This window comes from Molothrus ater, chromosome 7 (genome assembly GCF_012460135.2).
Source record: "Molothrus ater isolate BHLD 08-10-18 breed brown headed cowbird chromosome 7, BPBGC_Mater_1.1, whole genome shotgun sequence".
Lineage (NCBI taxonomy): Eukaryota > Metazoa > Chordata > Aves > Passeriformes > Icteridae > Molothrus > Molothrus ater.
This window is the reverse complement of record NC_050484.2, coordinates 30,940,428-30,961,442: the sequence shown is the minus strand read 5'-3', so window position 1 is coordinate 30,961,442 and position 21,015 is coordinate 30,940,428. Positions and strand designations below refer to the sequence as shown.

General features: G+C 43.6%; 3 protein-coding genes across 3 annotated transcripts in view; 2 read left to right on the top strand and 1 right to left on the bottom strand.

Moving 5' to 3' along the window:
- The window catches only part of NCKAP5 (NCK associated protein 5), a 379,983-nt gene extending 377,863 nt beyond the window's left edge, over nucleotides 1-2,120 (top strand). Inside the window, exon 21 of the mRNA XM_036386988.2 lies at nucleotides 498-2,120. Coding sequence (XP_036242881.1) covers nucleotides 498-779 — 282 coding nt within the window. The 3' untranslated portion in view covers nucleotides 780-2,120. The remainder of the gene's footprint in view (nucleotides 1-497) is intronic.
- Nucleotides 2,121-2,980: 860 nt separating this feature from the next.
- LYPD1 (LY6/PLAUR domain containing 1) lies at nucleotides 2,981-20,311 on the top strand. The gene is made up of 3 exons (XM_036386836.2): nucleotides 2,981-3,270; nucleotides 4,347-4,484; nucleotides 17,625-20,311. The coding sequence occupies exons 1-3, from the start codon at nucleotides 3,219-3,221 to the stop codon at nucleotides 17,858-17,860; spliced, it is 426 nt and encodes a 141-aa protein (XP_036242729.1). The 5' UTR covers nucleotides 2,981-3,218; the 3' UTR covers nucleotides 17,861-20,311.
- GPR39 (G protein-coupled receptor 39) overlaps nucleotides 18,132-21,015 on the bottom strand; it is a 74,873-nt gene continuing 71,989 nt past the window's right edge. The window contains exon 2 of the mRNA XM_036386835.2: nucleotides 18,132-18,750. Within this exon, the coding sequence (XP_036242728.1) occupies nucleotides 18,227-18,750 (524 nt within the window). The 3' untranslated portion in view covers nucleotides 18,132-18,226. The remainder of the gene's footprint in view (nucleotides 18,751-21,015) is intronic.

The following is a 21,015-nucleotide window of genomic DNA, read 5'->3' as shown; positions in this document are numbered from 1 at the left end:
TAGAGAGGGTTTGGGTTTGTGGAAATCAATAGCCTTATACATGCAAAATGTGAAGCTATTCCCTAGCAAGTTTCATTTGCATCCGTAATTTATGGAAAATGCTGTTTTCTCCTCTGCGCTTTTCTTTTTTTTTTAACTCTACTTAAACAAATACCTGTTTAAACATACCCCCCAAAGCATTCATGCAGGAGAAGATCTGAATTCCTGTGAGGATGCTGGAGATGTGTTTAACTCATGCATAGCCAGGGTCTGCTGCTTAGGACATTAATAGCACTTGAGTGTTACATAAATGGAGTTCTATTTGTCTTAGAAGAATCATTAAAGTTATTCTTTATCCTAAAATGGACACTAATGGTCTATTTAATCATAACAGTTATTAAAGCATCTAACAATCTATTTCCTTTAACCCTGTGAACTTTAGAAAGATGGTAATTAATGGTGTACAATAGGATAACTCTTAAAGGAATATGCTTCCAATATTTCTCTCACTTTTACAGAAATTGAAGCTAACTGAAGAAACAAAAGAAGATTCCCAGAATAGAGTCCCTAAAATTTCCCTGGAGTCTCTCAATAAATTTAACAGCAATAATGTACTTTTACTAGAAAAAGAGAAGAACTGTCTGAACAAGGTTGAAGGACAGAAGGAAGGAAATGGAAAGAAAGAAGCAGCTTCCTTGACCAGCTCGGGTCGGCAGGATGTGGACAACTTGGAGTCCCTGAGTGATTCCCTGTACGACAGCTTCTCCTCTTGTGCCAGCCAAGGCTCCAACGACGTTTAGGGACACTTCCCACAGGCTGCAGCACGGGGTGGAGCTGAAGGTGAGCGTGGAGTGAGGAGGGAGAGGAGACTTTGCTTGGCAACTCCCCCTGGAGCTCGCTGTGCTCACCTCAGGGTGTTCTGAGCTCCCACCACACAGCAATAAGACAGGGCAGCATCACAGTGGTGCAGGGGACTCAACACACCCAACACAACGAATACACAGAATAAAGTCTTAATTTTGCACTTTTGTGAATATTTGTACAGTTGTAAATACCTTGGGAAAATATATTTGTAGGGATACACGACAGCAATAAATATTAAATTGGTGCTATGCTCCTGTAATGGCAGATTACTAACTTAAAGATATTGGTGTGAATATTAACAAGAAAAGCTGGTAGATTTTTTTAAAAAGAGTTATAATTGTCCTAGTCTTAAAACTGTATGTAGAAACACTGCATTACCATAAACTTGAGCCTACCAGATTGTCTTTAATAAACTCTCGTGGACTCCCTTTTAGAAAACATATTTTATTTTTTCTTCTTAGTGCAATTCCATACAGGTATTCTAGGGAAACATGCATTTCAGTTATTACAACTTCACAACAGGTGTCTTATTTCAGAAGGGTTTTGACTTTTGACATGGCAAGAAAATGAATAGATTAAAAGGCCTGATACTGCTGGCATTGGCTTCATCAGTCATGCACATAACTGTTTGAAGGATCAGGGTCAAAGCAATTCACTGCTGACACAAACAGGAGTCCTGTAGGGAAGAAACCACATAAACCACCCTTGACTTCTCACTGCAACGTGGCTTCTCAACTTCCACCTCCTCTGTACTGTACTCATTTCCCATCAAATTAAAAATGTACCATGCTGTGTTGTCTTTTCTAGTCTCTGTTTGGTCTTAAGTAAATTCTGAACACTAAAATTATTTTTTAAAAAACAAAACAACTCCTGTTTGTGACACATTAAGATGTTGGTGCTAACCAGTACTAGTTCAAACATATCTTGGAGCAGGGGGGATGGGGCTGTATTGGGTGTTCTTGTTTTTTTTCTACAAAGGTTGTTTATATGTAAGGGAGAGTCTATTTCAAAGGTTCTGTGTATTTTTTCTAGATGTGAAGTATTTATAACTGCTTTTTGTACAGCAATTGTAAACTAGATATATTTGGAGTATTTCTAGACTCTACAGTTTCTTTAGCACATGCTTGTTAATCTTTGAAATATTGTATGATCAGTGTTACTATTTTGTGCAATTTGTTATATTTTAATTCATTTCTGCCGTATACTTGCATCGTCTTTTTCAACTTTTAAGAGATTTTCATTGAAACATCTTTGGTAAATAAAACTTCTCTTGCCTACCAGTGCCTGCTGAGGGGTTTTGGGAAGGGGGATGCTGTGACAGCTTGGGCTGGGGTCAGGGGGTACCCACCGAGCCGCCCCCGCTGCGGGACAGCGCACACGGGCGGGCAGTGCTGGGAGAATTCGTGACATGGGGCTGTTAAACAGCGATTTCAGCTTCATTAACTCTTCCTTGGAGCAGAGCTGTGAAACGATCACTGGGAAATAATCCGGAGAGGAGGCGATGCACTGAGATGGTCCCAGGGGGGACGATGTGGGGGCAGCACCCCGGGCTGCCCCTACTCTTCCCTCCCCACGGGCCCATCCCATCCCATCCCATCCCATCCCATCCCATCCCCAGCTCCTGCCGCCGCATCCCGCCTCCCCCGCCTCCGGGCCATCCCGCCGTGTGTCCGCGCAGGCTGCAGGCTCTGGCCGCCGCTCCGGCGCCCTTTCCCCCCCGTTTTGTTACGCTGGAATTCCCTTTTAGGGGGCTGGCAGGAGGGAATGGCGGGGCCGCGGGTGCCGCGGGGTGTCCATTGGAGGGGGCCCGGCCCGTCGCTCCCCGCGGACGCGCTCCGGCTGCCACCTGTGGGCTCGGCCGGGCGGGGACACGCAGGGACCGGGGTGCCACGGCGCGGGCTCTGTGCCCGAGTCGAGGAGCAGGGCGGGGATGCGATGTGCTGTGATGCGATGCGATGAGCAGCCCCGGCGGGCAGAGGGTCGCGGCAGCGCCGTGCGAGACGGAGCCGGAGCGGGCGGTGCGGGGCTCCCTCCCTCCCTCGCTGAACTTCGCCCGTGCCCGAGGCGCTCCCGGCGAGGTGCGGGGATCCCCGCCCCGCTCCGCCGGCATCACATGGTGCTGGGGGAGGGAGGGGGGAGCCGCCCCCCAGCCCTCGCTTCTCCTACAGTTTCTTCCAGTCTCAGCGCTCAACTCTGGCGAGGCTGGAGCGCGGCGCGGGGCTGGGCAGGGCGGGCTCCGCCGCCGGCTCCCGGGGCGCCGCTCCGCAGCGGAGGCGGCGGGCAAGCGGCACAAGAGCGCGGCGCCTCCGCTGCATCCCGGCTTCTGATGCCCCTTCGCGACTGCACGCCAGCCCGGCGGCCGCGGCTCCGGGAGGATGCGGCTCTTCCTCCTCGCTGCAACTTTCTGGGGATTGTGCCTGGCGCCAGGTAAGGGCTCCGCGCTGGCGCTGGCAGCCTCCGTCCCATCGTAGCCCCTCGACGGAGCTGCTGCCGGGCGCTAAAACCAACGGAGCGGCGGAGCCCCCGTCCTGCCCGCGGCTCGCAGAGCCCCCGCCGGTGTCCCCAGCGCGGGGAAAGGCGCAGCCCCGGTGCCTCTCGGTGGATGCCGCCCGCGGATGCCGGGCCGGGGGTCGGTGCCAGCGGTGCCGGGGGTCGGTGCCAGCGGTGCCGGGGGTCGGTGCCAGCGGGCGCTGCTGCCGCCGCCGCAGCGCTCCCAGCGGAGATCGGGGGGCTCGGGCCGGGGGTCCCCGCCGCGGGACGAGGGGTGCGGGATGTGCCGGCGGAAGCTGCTGGCGAACCGCGGGAGCGCCTCGTTTGCATGATAAAGGCGGCTGGCGAGGGATGCTCCGCCGCTTTAATTGTGCATGGCAAAATAGTAATTAAATCATTTGTAATTAATTAGTAGCTAAGTAAACCCATCGGCACAGATAAGAGGCGGAGAGTATCTGTGAGCCGCGTTGCGCTCTGCGGGGCGCGGGCGGCTTTCAGCGCGCTGTGCCGCGGGGCGGGCGATGGGCAGCGGCTGCGGGGCTGTGCCGGTGTCGATGCCGGTGTCGATGCCGGTGTCGATGCCGGTGTCGATGCCGGTGTCGATGCCGGTGTCGGTACCGGTGCCCGTCGCCTCCTGGCGGCGGCGTCTCCAGCGCCGGAGCGGCCGCCCCGCGGAAAGGAGCATCAGCAGAGCCGGCAGCGTTCCTTTTACTTTATATTTGTCAAAGGGATACTTTGGCTGAGCTGTTGAGGAGCCAGGAACAGCCAAATGCGGGAAGGGGAACGATAAGGAAGGTTTCTGGCACGTGTTGGTTGTTTGGTTTTCTTCGGTGTTTGGTTTTTGTTTGTTTTGGTTTGGTTTTTTTTAATACTATTTAAGGCAGGTTAGATGGGGCACCCGGTTTAGCAGGTGGTGTCCCTGCCCATGGCAGGGGCTTGGAATGAGATGATCTATAAGGTCCTTTCCAAAAGAAAGCATTCTGTGGTTTTGAACAAATCTCTATCTGTTCCAGGTTCGGGTTTGCAAATACAGTGTTACCAGTGTGAGGAGTTCCAGCTAAACAATGACTGCTCCTCTCCAGAGTTCATTGTGAACTGTACAGTGAACGTTCAAGATATGTGTCAGAAAGAAGTAATGGAAAAAAGTTTTGGTAAGAATTTAATCATTATTCTTCTATTTATCTGCTTTAGGTAGCATTTGTTGCTTTTGGCTCCACCCATTCATGGTGTTCAGCTTCATATGAATCTCGTGCTCCTACCTGAAGGGACTGGATTCAATGTCTTATACTTCTGAGTGGCTTTGCAACTCAATGAAGTTAAACATTTTCCTTTAAAACTGAAGGATGTAAAAACTGAAGGATGCAAGCCAAATGTTGATAAAGCTGGTTAAGACACAGCCCTTATGGGTCTCTGATATAGTTTCCCAGCACTGGGAAATTAATAACAACAAGTTAATTTAATCTCATTACAGTTAATTACATGGGCTTTTTCCCCAAGAGATAGAAGAGCATTAAATTAGTAATTCCCTCCTTTCTTTTATTTACTCAAGCAATTTATATACTCTGAAGATTCATCTTAAGAGATGGAAAGTGTGGTGATCTTTGCTTTCATCCATTAAGGAAACCATCAAGCAAAAGGGAGAAGGGGTTTTTTAAAAAAGGGGGGGAGGGGTTTTGGGGGGGAAGAGAAGGGCACAAATGGATTTGCCATACAAATTTTTAATTTTTTTTTCCCTTACTGCAATTAATATTTAAGTTAACACATTAGGACAGCAATGTGTGCAAGAGGGAATCAGCTGTGATTCTGCACCTTGCCTCTATTGCCTATTGAGCTGTTTTATAAAAGGCTGGGTTTGGTTCAGCACCATGGAAGGCATTTGAGATTTAGAGAGAACTGTCAGGTCTTACACTGCTGTGCTGCTCTGTAGCTTTTCTATGTGAGCAGGAGACAGGAACTCTGCTGGGGACTCTGGGAGAGATGGCAGGAGGGGAGCTGGAGCTCGTGGAGCTGCAGGCAGCTGAGAGGGTGTCAGGAATTGGAATGGACAAGGAGCAGCCCCAGCCTGGACGTGCCCCCTGTGCCAAGCCTGGGGAGGAAAAGGGAATTTGGGGCTTCAGAACCCTGACTGAAGGGAATGCTGCTCCCTGGGATTGCCCATCTCACAGCTTTGGGGTTTTGCTGTTCATGCAGCCCAAGGCACAGCCTGTCCTCTCCCAGCAAGTCCTCCAGGAGCAGCAGGAATCCTCTGGGTGCCAGCGTGTGCAGCCTCCATCCTGAGCCAGCAGCAGCAGCAACGCCCCTTGGGCTGAGCAAACTCCTCTTCCTCCTCAGTCAGCCTGTGCTGCTGATCTCAGGCCACTGTGTAATCAGCCCTGGATAAACAATAATTGTTGTTACATGTCAAAAATAGCTGAACTGCTGACACACTTTCATCCTGGGTAACACCATCCACTGCTGTGAAGTACTTAGAACCTGTCCAGTGTAGGGGAAAAAACTGGTTTTAAGCTGTTTAAAGGAAGATTAGTCTCTCTTAAGTTATTTTTTTACTGGAGTATTTTATCTCAAGTTTACTTGAAAAGGGGGGTGAGGGTGTGTGATAGTTACAGCTTGCAAGGTACCTTTAAAATCTTGAGTATCTCTAAATGACTGCTTGAAGGCTTTGCTATCTCCACACCACAGCTTCTGTAGCACTTTCATGAGGTTAGACAGGATGTTGTGGTGATTTGGAGGGCTCTAGATGTGGTAGCAGACACAGACAAAAAGTCAGATTTGAACTCTTTTCATGGATGCGTAACTTGCCATTATTCCTGTGAAGAAATTGCAGTACAGTAAATAAGCAGCTCTTAAATTGCTTGGTGGGTTTTTTTCTGTGCAATTTTATGTTTTTTTTCTGAGTAGATCCCTGTTTGTTTTTTTTTCTTTAGGAGGTTATTAACATGCTCTGCATAGCAGGTGCCACTGTTTTATTGTATTTACTTCTATAAATGCATTTCTTATTAATTTTAAGTTCAGAGATTGTAAATTTCAGCCAGTTAATAAATTAAAATTCTAACCTATTTCAAATTGAATGAAATTTACATTGCAAGCTTAGTTTCTGTTACCCTCAGTCAATTTTAGAGAGGGTTGGTTGTAAAACAGAGATGATTCAGTTCATCATCCTTTATTGGTTTTATTCCTAATTGATATTTAAATGTGTGCAATATAAATGCCTTACTCTCTCAAGTTTTATTTAATAATTCATTTTACTTCTACCAGTATATTTCATAACCTGATTCTTTTGGTTGTTGCTTATTACTAAAAGCTCAAATGTTTCAAGTATTGATTTTAATTTAAAATAGACTTGAGTTTGAGCTTTTAACCCAGAAAGTGAAAGATGGAAATTTTGCATTCATTTGACAGCACAATCTCCTAATTAGAGTTCTTTCCTCCTCAATAAATGCAGTCAAAGGTGTGCAATTTTTGTAGGTTAACCCATTTTTGTCAATAGAAGTAGCTGTGTCAGTGAGCAAAGTGCAGCAAGTTATCTCAAACTTTATTTAAAAGTCAAGCCCAGTGTTCTGAGACAAAGCTCGTGGTGGGAGTGTTGAGCATCCTTCTGGGGGAGCCACCCCTGCCCTGCAGGAGGCACCAGTTTGGGAGTTTTGCTGTCAGGGGCTGCTGGCTCAGGCTCTGTGCTGGGCATAATTCTGGGCTTGCCTGCAGGGCAGCCCCAGCCTGTGGCCAGGGGCTCTTCCAGCAATGTTTGTTGTGCTCAGGATAAAGACAGATAAAGTTCTCATTCAACACTGGGATGCTGCCACGGCAGCTCTGTGGCTCAGCTGCATTTCTGTGTTAAACTCCCTGTCCTGGAGGGTGGCAAATGAGAGCCCTGGGCTGCTCTTCCCATTTCCCTTGCACAAAGTTCCTTACGCCTGTTCACACTCAACTCCTCCTCAGCTTCCCGAAATTCAGGGCTTCAGATGTCACTGGGCTCTCTCAGAACATTGTCTCAGCTCCTGGAGAAGCAGCTTCAGGTGAGAAATAGCAGCAGCTCAGGCTTGTTCCTAACCCAGAGTTTAAAAAGTGGCTGTTCCTGTGGCAGCCTCTGATGGGAGCAGCTAAGAAAGCAGGTGTCAGTAACTTCTATTTTGAATTGGATCATCAGGCATCCGATCTCAGCTCTTTGTTGTATCAGGTAGACATCTGCTCCTTTTGGACAGCTGAGAATTGAGCAGCAAATAGCAAAATATTTTTCTCTCTTAAGGCTGAGTTGTATTTAAAAATTTTGCCAGAAAAAGTTTAATGATTGTTAGAATTCTGTTCCAGTGGGAGATAAAGGACAAGACAGTATTTTCCCTGTGATAAAGAATCTTACTAATTAATTTGTTAATTAAAAAGAAAAGAAAAAGCCTTCTTTTAGAGGGAGGAGTGATGAGAATGGAAAGTGGCATTTAAGACTGTACCACAAAATTTTTTATCCCACAGAAATTAATGTAAAGGATAAGTTTCTAATGCATTCTTCAACTGGATTAGCAGGTGTTTGAAAACTGTGTAAACCGAATGTTTGACAAAGGATCAAAGTTTTTACCATAATTCTACTTGCAGATACCTTGTGGAAATACCCATGGTGGATTCCCTGCTCCCACTTGCTTCTCTCTTTCCACTCTATGGACTTTTAAATTAGACATGTCAGTGCTCCTTCATTTTTAGAATATATGTAGCAACAAAGAAATCCGACAGTATATTGGGATCAAGTGAAACATCTTGGTGATAGATAGATGAGTATACAGTGTGTATATGCTTTTATATATATTATATATCACAGAAAACATACTGGTAATGATAGTCTTGCCTTTTACTGAGGGGAAGAGTTATCTGAGCATAAAGGCTGATCTAAAACCTACTTAGGGCAAAATGAAACTTGCCATGTGAATACATCAGTGAGGGATAAAGCAGGAGGGATGAGACAGCCAGCCCAGAGAGGTAGCCAGTCTCAATTTCTTGGAACTCTCTGCAAGCAAACCTGCCCACGAGGATGTTTTGAACAATACACCTTCTGTTCTAATCTAATTGTGAATATACTTTTACTAACTTTTGCAAGGAGAAAAAAATTACTCACTGTAGCAATGCCAATGCCTGAAAATATCAAGGATTTTTCCTTTTGTAAGCAAATTGGGAAGCAATCAGATTATTGTATTAATCTGCAATAAGAAATTTTGCTTATTTGTTTGGTTTACTATGGTCCTTTTAATGTATTTAATTGGTATATAAGTCTGCAGTGTAGTTAAAGAAATTGCTGTGATTGTGTGCTTAAAAGCAGTGCATGGAAACACCATGAGCAAGATCAGCATCTCAGTGTTGAATTAGAACTTTATCTAGTTCTTTGCACTCTTTCCAGTACTGGTTTTCCCATCATTTGTTTTATCAGTGGCTGTGTTGTATGATGAGTTGGGCTGTGGTGAATTCTTTACCTGTGGTTATTACTTGGTTTTGCCATGACTGAGTTGTTCATGTGTGCAAGGATTACAGAACCACATGCTTTTGTCTGTGTTCATGTATAGAATCCATTAGTACTAATATTAATTGCAAATCAAGGAGAAATTATCAAGGATTTATATCAAGGGGAAATTATGCTCGTTGCTGTTTTAATCACTTTTATTGACAAAGTAATTAAAACAGCAAACAAAGTTTAATGTTGCCAGAATTACTGTAGGCATTAAAGCTTTATAGGAAGTTGTTGCATCCCCAGTATCCATTTAGAAACAACCACTAAATTGGTGGTGGATTTTTATTTTTTTTTCCTCTACACTTTTTTGGCCAAAGGATATCAACATTACTCAAGAGAATTTGTGGTGTTTGGGGGGCCTTTTTTTGTTTTTTACTCAAAGCAAAGCACGATATAATAAATCTTTATTGACAATTTTAAAAGATAAATAAAAATTTTGCATGGGACAGTTGGTACCTGTAACATCACATATTGTGCTACCAGGTGCCAGCAAAATGAAGACATAATGTCAATATTGGAAACACAGTTCACTTATGATATTGAATAAAAGACTTGCAATGGACATTGTTAATTTGCACTGTATGCTGAACACTTGGATCTGTGGATACATTTCCATTCAGAAACACTTTTTCTCAAATGTCAAAGCCATTTCCTCACTTGTAATTTTTTCCAATCTTTGGGTTTCTCAGAAAACTTCCAGCCACTTATGGAATGCACTGACTTGAGTGTGTCAGCTAAGGAGAAATTATGAGACTGTTCAGCAGCTGCTGCTCTGACTGCCTTTCAATAAAGAAAAGCAGCAGTGGAGTTAACAGTTCAAGCAGTTTATGATTTGAAAGTCATGACAAAGATCCAAGTGCAGAGTGATGAAGGCTGCATTATTTTAAGGAAGATGGGGTATCTGGTCCAGCGAGTTCCATCTTTCACAGGATGTGGACAATAGCTTTTTATGTTATTCTATTTCTCAGGCTCCTATGAAAGATATACAAATGAATTTTGTGATGATACAGTGCCCACAGCCTGGTGTCTCTTAAACCTCCCCTGAGAGTTTCCTATTGCATTTCACACACAAATGAGTTTGTGTTTCCAAACCCTTTTGAAGCCTGACCCTGTCACTCCTCTTAGCTCCCAGTGACCTTATCAAATCATTAGCAAGAAGCTTTAATTAATCCAAACAGTTTTCTTTTCCATTTTTCCTTTGTAGTCTGGATGGGTTTTTTTGGGAAGCTTGACAAAACTGGACTTTGCCAATTTACCAGTAAGTCTTTGAAACTGGAAAAAGCCATATAAAACCCAGGAAAATCCTACTATTAAGTTGAACAGGCTGTAAAACTCTGACCATGAAAATAGCTAAAGATTTAAGAGCAGAATGAATTTCCAAAGTTCTGGCATGCAAGTGCCAACATCTGAGCCATGCCACTGAAATTGGTAAGGACATCAATTAGGGATGCAGCAAGACTATTCATGTGTAAAATTATTTCTGTGACTTTTTGCAAGGATGTAGCATTTTAACATTTGTAAAGGTGAAAGGCTTCCCTTCAGCTCGGAATGTAAGGGTTGTCAAGAAAAATCCTCATACAGAATTCTGAAAATTGAGTCCAAGTTCACCTCTCTCTCTACAAGATGAAGTATGATTTAGATCTTGATTCCTTTGTGTCAGGTAGGAGAGGATGGGAGGCTTTGTTGGGAAGATTGTGTGTTGTAGTGCTTGACTACATCCACAGTGGTGAGCAGGGAAATGAATGAGAACAGTAGGAAACCAAAGAATTATTAGATATGCAGGTGAAAGCTGAGCTTTGATCTCTCATTTGTAGCCTCCTGTGGCTTTAAAAATATTTGATAACACCACCATTAGCAGTTGTACTTCACTTTCCCAGCCTATGCATTCTTAAGCATTTCAATGCCATGCTCAGCTTTGCAAGCAGTGACAAAGACTTTTTTGTAATTTTTTTTGTTGTTGTTGTTAACAACACCATTTTGAGTCACATTTCAAGCACCAGAATTAGAAGGCACAACTTACAAAAAGATATCAGGGTAATCTAAACCCTTGTCCTCTGTCAGTTGACAATTGTCCAGTTTTCTCCTGAGCTGACTTAATTTCTGCAAGGTGCCATGTCAGGGTCAGAAGGAGAGTGATGAGGCCAGACTTTCATTGTCAAAAGCTTCCTGTTAGTTTCTGAAAAAATGTGCAACTTTTTAAAAGTGCCAAATGTATGGAGGGTTTGTGATGATATTAGGTTTTCATACAAAATCACGATGACAATATGCTAAGTGAACAAGGTGATTTATTTTCATTTCGCAGGGGGGGCAGAGTGGGCTGGGTTTGTTTTATTTTTAATAGAATTGTATACTCCCTAAGAACCTAAAGGCATGAATATGCTTTTATCTTGTCTATAGAATGCATTAAAGGGAGGACCAGGATGAAATAGCTGCAGTCCTAAAACACAAGATTAAAAATCAGGAAGTGTGTGCATAGCTTTGCAATAGATTTCAAGTCACATACTTTTAGTGCCTTGGGGGGTCTTTTTGGTCTGGAAAACATCGACCATGGTATCTCACAGTATTTAAGTAGCTGTTTACAAGGTAATTAGAAAATCTTGTGATACAATTCTAGCAAGGTGCAAATTATTTAAACCACTTGTCAACTTTCTCTCTGGAGTACACAAGGATAAGAATTTTTGTGAAGTGAAACTTAGAGGAGGTGGATATTGTCATATTTTACACTTGCTCAAATTGTTTGGGGTTTTTGGGAGGGTTTTTTGTAACAATAAATTTCTAGCCATAGCTGAAAGTCTGTGTGTTGAGCTTAATTCATACTTTAAACCAATAAAAACATGATCTGAGTAAAACTGCAATTGTTGAGGAAGAACAACTTCAAAAGAATGATTGATTGCTCTTCAATATTCAGTCACCTTCTATGATATTCAGGACCTTATTAGATAAAATATTTATAATCACTCTCTCTAGAAAACAGCAAATCACAATAGGACCCCTGGAGTCTGTCACTGTTTTGTGTATATGAACAGGTACAAGCTGAGGAACTGATAATTATCATAGCAAAACCACTGAAGCCATAAAGAGATGGGCATAAAACCTAATACAGAACTTAAAACAAATAATTTGCAAACCTATTTGTGTATAGTCTGAATGCAATTTTTGTAGCATTACTGATACAGTAAAATGCAGAAATAATCACATTTATATTTTATGTTCCATAGAAGGTGATGTTCACCTGTTTACGTGTTATTCTTGCACTAGTATAAATTCTCATTTTATTTCCTGGCAGACATCAGAAAAGAGCTTTTGTAAGTCCTGCTGGGTGCTGAATTTTGCTTGAGTACAGGGCAAGCTAGTAAAAGTTTAGGGAAAAAAATACAGAATGAAATTTATGAATGAAATCATAAAGCCAGTGTGGCTAGGCAGAGCACACATCAAGTCTATGCACAATGAGAGGGAAAACTTGCAGATTCACCAAGAGCAGAAAATTGAAAATTCTGGTGAAATAAGAAAGTTGGAACTATGCAGGATATTCAAAGAAAGGAGTATTGGTACATAAGCACAGTCATCAACTTTTCCCTATGAGCAACAACATTGAGAGAACACCCAAACAGATCCTGTGCAATTCATGCTAATGCAAGAGCTGGGACAAGCCTGGGGCTCCTCCTGAGATCTGTGTGCTACACTGTGAATTATCCACTGCTGGCCAATTTCCCAGCTTTTGCATAGAAGAGATGGGCAAGATTTAAACACCCCATCTAAAAGAGTTGAGTGGAGGTTCTGTCAAAATTGTAAATGTACACCTCAAACTTGCCTTGATTGCCTGCTGGCTTTCTCAGCTACTTTAAGATAGAAAACTCTTCTACTGCTGTTTTTTCACTTCCAGCACCTGGTGCAGCCTTGAAAAGGCTCAAGGATGCTTCAGTGCTGGGCCCTAGTTGGACACAGACTTCTTTCTAAGCTCCAGAAGATTCATGAGGCAGCTTTGCTCAGAGCACGTGCAGGGGATTTTGCTAAAACGCTGTTTGTGGAATGAGCTGCACAAGACTGACTTTCACACCTGTGCCTGTGAAATTGGTTATATGCATATAAAATATACAAATAAAATGGTGTAGAAAAACAAGCGGAGTGTCAGTGACAGCCCACAAGATCAGAGAACATCTGGCTTGGGAAGCTCAGTGTTGGGCAAAGTGACACTGTCCACTTGACTGAGGCAAGCTTAGAGAGGAGGGGTTTGTGGCCATCAGGTCCTGGGGTGAAGGGCAGGGCTGTGATTTCCTGCTGAGCTGTGACTTTGCAGAAAGCAGTTTCAGAGTAGCTGGGTCATCACAGGAGTGGGAAGGTGACTTTTTTGGAAATTAGCTCACTGATCTCAGAGGTGATACCCTGGCTGCCTGTTTTGGCTCTGTGCATTTTGCTGAAGGACACTCCTGAGAGTACAGGTGCAAACTGAAGTTGCACAATGTTTTGTGCTTGGCTCTGAAAAGTTGGAGAGTCATGCTTACACAGCATCTTTTTTGTCTGCACCTCCTACAACAGAAGAATCAGAAGTGTCTAATAAGGTTCTTTTCAATCAGTAAGACAAAAACCTTGGATCTTCTGGTGCCTTCTGCATAAAGCCAGTGTAAGAAGTAGGTGCGATGTCACCTTTTTTGGTTATCCTAGTAACAAGTTAAGCTGTTATTCAAGGGAAATGCACTGGGCTGTGCAGACAGGATAGAGGAAAGAACACTCCCTTTGGATTGGAATAAATTATTGCTCAAATTGTTTGTTAAAATCAAGACAGAATGCACTCGTGTGTGGACAAGTGTCCAGGGTGCAGATGCACAGGACTAGACTGGATCCAGCTGAGAAAATAAATATTGCAAGCAGGAACTGTAGAAAAGCCTAAAGATTTACACCCATCCCTTCATTGCAAGGAATAAGGCAGAAATATTAGTTTGGGCCTTGACACTGTCTAAATATGTGATGATTTGTGGAGCAGAGAGAGGTGTAACCGTGGGCAAGTTGCTTAGTCTAGAAATAAATTTTCAATGCCAGATTTGAGACAAAATTTACTTTAAAAAAACCCTGAAAACAAACATGGCTGTTGCAGGTATATGTGACAGGAGAGGGTGTGGGATATAAGCACATTATCACACAGCTGTTCTAGCTCTGTGCACTCCCCTCTTTTCTTGAAATTTCTTGATCTGCATCCCACAAGCCTTGAAGCCAAAATAATGGAAAATCTGTTGGTCAGTAATAGCTCCTTCACAGTAAAACATCCTTATAATACCTAAACTGTTGTTGGGGGTCTGCTGAATCCCTGAAAAAGTACAAGTTACAAACTACATCCATCAAATAATTGGGCAATAAATACACTAATTGAGTAGCTGTAAATATGCTAATTGATCACTGGTGTCAATTGTTGGGAGTGGGTAGCTGGGAATGACCCCATCCCAGTAAAAGCAGAGTGTAAAAAGTGAAATCTCCTTGCTTAGCCAGTGATTCAGAACAATCTGAGGGAGAAGAAAAGCTTCCAGAAAGGTTTGCAATTATTTTTCTGGGTGATATGTTAATGAATGCATGGGGCTGATTGCTCAGGCAAGAATACCCAGTAATTAGCAGTTATGTCTGTGCTATGAGTCTTGTGAGGCAGATAACCACTTTGAAGATCTGTCTGCAGTTCAGCCTGCTGGTGGCAAATGATTCAGGGAGATCTTGGGGATCATTTGGAACTGGCTCAGCAATGCTGCAAGGGAGGAATTTGAGGAGAGATCTCAGGGTGTAACTCAGAGAGGAGGCTGCTGTCCTGGCTGAGCTCGGGGTGAGCTGGAGTTCCTGGGACCCATGAACCTGTTTGCTGGAGTGAGGAGATGGTGTCCCTGCCATCAGATCATGAAAGTCAGTTGTACTCATGTATTTCCTACCAGAATTATGATAGGAACAAGGTTTAGGAGTAAGTGAAGTCACAGCACAAGTGTTTTAAAAATGTCACACCTGCAGTGCTAACATTCCCTCTTTTTCCACCAATTTCTGTGCCTGTTTGCATTGTGTCTTCCTGTCAAGATACTGCAGAACCAGAGAGAGAGAGAGAGAGTACAGCCTTTCCATGCTGAGCAAGCTTGCTTCATACCTGATGCTTTGTAAAAAGCACTCAGTGTGATAGCAGCTGGTTTGTGAGATCAAGAGACTCTATCAGTACTCACAGGAAAAATCTTGGATGTGAAGGGCATGTTGTTAGCAAAGGAGCTGTTAAAAACCTCATGGAAGTGCTGAGTTTTTAAAGTAAAAAAATCTTTCTAAAATTTAGATTACTAGAACAGGAATGGGAATAAACAATCATTTGGGTGTGAAATTTCCTATTGTAAGGCATTTACTGAAAAGCCACTGGAGAAGCGTTACAAGGGGATTTTGCTGCTAGTCAGATTATTCTCCCTATTTAGGTGTGAACATGGTCCATCTGTTCATGAGACTTTGAGTAGTAAAATTTCAGTCTGTGCAGGAATATTGTGTTTTGACTTTAAAAGAAGCTCAGGATTGTTCTATGGGATTGATCCTGGAGAACAGATCTGTTGTAAACACATGGAGTTAAGCTGCAGGACTTTGATTTTTTTGTAGGAGGGTTTCCTAGAGTTTTCTGGTGAAAACCATGCCTCAGAGGGCATCATCTAATTGTTCAGAGCAGTGAACAATTCCAGCCTCCTAATCTATGGGAGGAGTGCAAAGTGTGATATTTCCAGACTATAAATTATCCAAACTAATAAATCACTCGTTCAAGTTGTGAACAGAGCTTTGCAGGAAACTGTGAAAAGGAAACAGCAGGAAGAGAGTGATCTATAAAATGATGGGAATAAGAAACATGCCAGGGTCAAAAGCTTTTTAGAGGCTTGGTCTTTGAGGGGAAAGTTAAATTCACTGCTGTTCATATGGAAGACTGAGGAATGGCTGAGTTTGGTGGGTGTTTGTTGCTCAGGGACATAATCTGTGATGGGGAGATGTGGGATCAGGGAATGGAGAACAGTCATTGTGCTTGGTTTAACTGAATACAAGAGTCCTTTCTCAACAGGGAAGGGGAAGGAAAAACATTAATTGTAGCCATGGGAAGGGTCATATCTGCCTCTGCTCTGGGAAGGCTGCAGGAGGAATATGGCCAAAGCACCAGGTCTTTTTGGGGAACATCAGCTGAGATTTTGGTATTGTAAAGGAGATCAGTGGCAGCACCACTGAGGCTCCTTGACAGCAGTGGTTTGTCAGCAGAGACAGAACTCCCTTCTTCTTGCAAACTGTAGTAATAAAGATTGCATTGCTTGATCTGTGTGCCTTTGCTGTTACAGGGAGAACAGCCCACAGCTCCTCTTCCTTCTTGAGAAAAGGCTCTACCTGCTGTGTTGATTGATTGAAGCTCACTGGAGACAGAGGAAGATTTAACACTCACTTGAGGGCTTCTCTTCATAAGTTCAATGAGATAGGTAGCCTAAAAACACATTTCAGAGTTGAGATTTGCAGAGGGAGAGCACAAAACAAGGAAACCCCTGCATTGTTGGGATGGCAGAAGTGTTGTGACAGTATAAAAGAATTGCTTTAATTAAAAGTCTCTGAAGACAGGAAATCCTTCTTCCTGAGCACAGCCCAAAGAAAGGGTGTTCTGCTGCTACTCTCAGCACTCAGAGGTGCAGTGGCTGATGCCAAATTACAGAGGTTTCTCCTGGACCGTGGAGGTGCTGTAGTGGTTATTAAGTCTCTGGGGACTGAACAAATATCTGCAGTCACTGTGCATTTAAAGACATTTTGGGACCATGCCACAGGATGTAAAGGCACCATTCTCCAAGGGAATCATGTTCCCTTGCTTTTCAGGAGGAAAAAACTAAAAACATTTTGAAAATCCCATATTCAAATCTATTTCTATTATGTCTATGTTTTTCTAAGACAAAATTTCTACTGTATCACTTGCAGGAAATTTTTGGAGTAATGAGGTGGGGAACTGCCCATAACCATTTTCCACTGTGACAAAAGAAAATACAACTGTGTATTTTACACCCTTTTTAAACCATGTTAAAATAGCAGCTAAAATATATGCATCAGAATGTACTTTTTTCAGTTAAAAACTATCAGAGAAATTATAAATTAGCTTATTAATTAAAATTACCTTAAATTCCATTCAAAAAGGGAAGACTTTCAACTCAAGAAAGATGCTTCTATAGAAATGGAAATTTTTGTTATTGAGGGTATTAAACTTCAAAGATAAGCAAGAACTGAGATTACCTGGAAAAGTACTTCTAATTCTTCTTCAAAAAAAATTTAAAAGGGGAGGGAGGAGGATGAAAGTTTTGCTGATAATCATCTCCTTTTACTCCTAGTTACCTGTCTGTGTGTGGCAAAGGAATGAGAAAAGGAAAAAAAAATTCTCAAAAGACAAATGAAGAGCATAGAAAGCTGTAATTACTTAGACACCTTAACTCAGACATGTTCAGCAATAGAAACAAAACTAATTTTCTCACTAATTGCATTTCAGTTATAGCTATTCAAACAGTTTATTCTGAAAGATGAAGAATTCCAGCTATAAAATGCACCATTTGATATACATTATGCAAATTAAGTCTGTCATATTTTTGGTTCCAACCAGGATCGAAGTACAGAGAAATCCCGGGCGGAGCGACCGCGGTGCTCCGGCAGCGCAGGGCTGTTTGTCCTGTCACTGCTGGGGTGTCTGTCCTGAGCACCAGCAGTGCTTTGGGGCACTGGGAGCTGGCTTTGCAGCTGCTTTTGAGCAGGAATCCTGCTGTGAGGTGTTCCCCTCAAACGGAGTAACCCTTGTTGTGTGTCGCAGGGATCATGTACCGCAAGTCCTGCGCCTCCTCGGCCGCGTGCCTGATCGCCTCCGCCGGCTACCAGTCCTTCTGCTCCCCTGGCAAGGTCAACTCCGTCTGCATCAGCTGCTGCAACACTCCCCTCTGCAATGGACCCCGCCCCAAGAAGAGGGGCAATTCTGCTGCGGTGCCCAGGGCACACATGATGACCACTCTTCTGCTCCCTAAATTGGCTCTGTTGTTTTTGTACTGCTAAACTTCAAGCAAGTTGGTTTGTTTGGTTTGTTTTTTCTCCCTGACGCAATTTGTTCTGCATCCTTCTTTCTTCAAAGACGCTGCAATTATTTTCTGTTTGTTTCCAAATCCCTGTCAAGAGCAAGGGAAGTTCAGTGGTTTTGGAGAAGAGGGGCTGATATTTTTGTCAGCTGATGAGTTCATTTAGCAGATTGAATTTCCAGTGTGCACTTAAAAATCCCAGCAGGACACAGAACTCCTGTTCCTTTTGCATAACTGGAAACAAATCCATCTGTGTTATTCCTTTTGCCATGTTGTCTCTTTCCTGGGTCATTTCAATTTCCATCTTTTTAAGCTCATTGCTAAGCAGCAACTTTGCCTTATGAGGTCACACTTGATGTTCACAGAGGCCGTTCTGTGCGCCCTGACCGGGCTCTGAGCCGCTCTCAAGGGGCGTCGCTTCCAGACTGGGATCTGAGGGTGCAGAACCCGTCTCCTGTGGGCTGCAGCCGGGCGTGGGCTCCTTCTGGAAGGTGCTCAGGAAAACTTTGGCGTTGCCCTTGGTGGAAGAGCCGTGCCTGGAGGACGTGAAGAGCAGGGGGCGCAGGGAGCGGCTGCTCCGCGCCCCAGAGCTCTGGTTGGCCCTGAGGAACCTCTCCCTGTTGGCGTGCTGCAGCGTGAGGCGGCAGCACAGCACCTGCAGGAACACGCTGCGGAACTGCTGCGAGGAGATGTTGTACAGCAGCGGGTTCACCACGGAGCTGAGGTAGAAGAAGATGTCGGCGATGGGAAGGAGGGTGACGTAGGCTTTGAAGTAGGGGTAGGTCCAGTCCTGCTTGGGTTTGGCGGCTGCCATGATCCTCCTGACCTGGTTTGGCATCCAGCAAACCGCCAGAGTGGCAATGATCAGTCCTGCGGGCACAGAGAGCAAGAAAGAGGTCTGCATACGTGGGGGAAGACACATGAAATACCATCAGTTCTGCACTTACTTGTTAGGAAATGGTACCAATTTTTCAGTGTTTTGCTTGACAGCTTTTTCTGCCAGTAGCATTTTTTATTTGTTGTTTTTAATAACTGTTACAAGGTCATTGCGGCACATGCTCAGACAAAACACTGCATAGTGCTTGGATGGTGTTTCTTTGTACCTGTTGTCATTTATTGGTTTTCACAGTGTTCTTTCTCTGATCATCTGTGTCTTTGGAAAGAATATGGTTTTAGTTTGGTTTCTGCTCTTACATTTCTTCTGTCTTTCCCTTTACTTTGAAAAACAAACACAATAAATAGAACCTATAGCCATATTAGATCAGGCAATACCCAGAAGAGATCAGATTCTTGTTTGTACTTTACAAAAAAAGAAAATGTATGCATAATAATATATTTCGTGTTATTTTTGGTAGATTTCCTCTTACAGAAGCTATTTTTAAGTAAAATGTGTATGGATCTTTTTATGGTAATTAAGATATGTTGGGCTTTCTTAAAAATCAAATTCCAGTGGAATTAAATGATGAATGTAAATGAGAAAAACCCAAGCCTAGTCATGAAAGTGTAAGCAGTTTCAGATTGTAAATTACGCTTTAAAATGTGGTATCTGACCATTTTTGTATTTATATGTAAATATAAATACATGTTGCTGCATCACTAATGGCATTAAAAGGGGTGGCTGAAGTCTTGGATGTCTGAAAATTCTGCCTGCGTGGATGGAGTTCTGCAGGGTGCAGCAGCCCTGCAGGAATGTGTCAGTGATGGAGCTGGCTGTGCCCAGGCAGGACATGGAGCAGGAGCAAGGCACCTCATGGCATCCTCTATTTCTCCTGTGTGCCAGCACTGGAAAGAAATCCTGCCACCCTGTGTGACATCCCAGGTACACAGAGTCACTCCTCCTGCTGCTGCTCCCCCAGCAGTGCTGGCTCACAGGGCAGCCTCCAGTTTGCTGTCCCCTCTTTGCCTCTCTCTGCGCAGGAGCTGTGCCTTACACCAGCTTTGGAGGGAGCAGAAGCTGCAGCCTGGCTGCTTCCCTGGGCAGGGAGTGTCCTGGTGGGGCAGTTCTCATCCTGTGTCACCTTGTTAACCTCATCCAATGCCTGACCTCTGCTCCCAAAAGCAGCACAGAAGCTGTTTAATTCTTGCTTCTCTAAGCTGACTCAGATTTCCCCCACTGGACAGGTCACTGTAGCAGTGCCATTCAGAAATAGCAGGGTTTTGAAGCCAGGAAAAGGATACTTCACTAGCAGGAAGATGTGAATGTAGCAGGGAAGGGAGGCAGGAAATAGAATAAAGATTTTTCATAACTTTGAAACTGCCAGAGCTTCATCAGGCTCTGTCCAAGTTCCCACCTCCAGTACCCTCAAAGCAAAGAAAAGGTATGAAATGCCTTTTAAAATAAAGATTTTTTTTTTTTTCATAAAAAGGATAATTACTTTAATGAATCTATTATCTCCCTGAATGAGCTACCAAATAAAAGCTGTCCTTTGGATCCCTTGCCTCTGTAATCACTTACTGTCACAATAACTTTGTTGGGATGGGGAAGTAGCAGATCTTAAATCTACAGCACTGGCTTAAGAGCCCTGGAGGGCTGTTGCTGGCAGGCCAGCAGTAAATCCATCACCAAAACCTTTGCCATTTGCAGTTCTTTGCCTACCAGAACTCTCCTCAGCCACCATTTCTTTGCTCTCAGTCCCACTGTCCCCTCTCTGCCCCTGATTTTCCCCTGCCACCTTGCCTCACTGTTCAGTACCTGCTGTGCCTCTGTGATCTGAATTCTGTATTAATCCTGCAAATGTTTGAGGCCTTCAGTGCTCTTCTCCTGCTGTCAGCTTAACAGCTATAGGGTGTCAGTCCTGGCATGGCCCAAAAGAAAAGAAGGCCCCTTGAGCAGTGACTTGTGATGAATCTTATAAAAAGGCAGTGGAAGGGTTTTATTGCTTCACTGGGGCTTTTTCTCTGGTGCAACTTAAACACAAAAGTTCACAAGCCCAAATCTGTGGAATTCTCATCAAATTTTACCAGAAGATCTCTCTCAAGTGAGAAGAAAATAAGCTGATTTGTACAATTTTATTTTATTTTTTTGTTCTTGGTTAGAAACAGGATACTTCATCATGCTGATTAATAGTTTCCTAAATTATGAGTGCTGCTGTGAAAAACTGTGAGCAAACAATGCATGCATTCATTTTTAAAGCC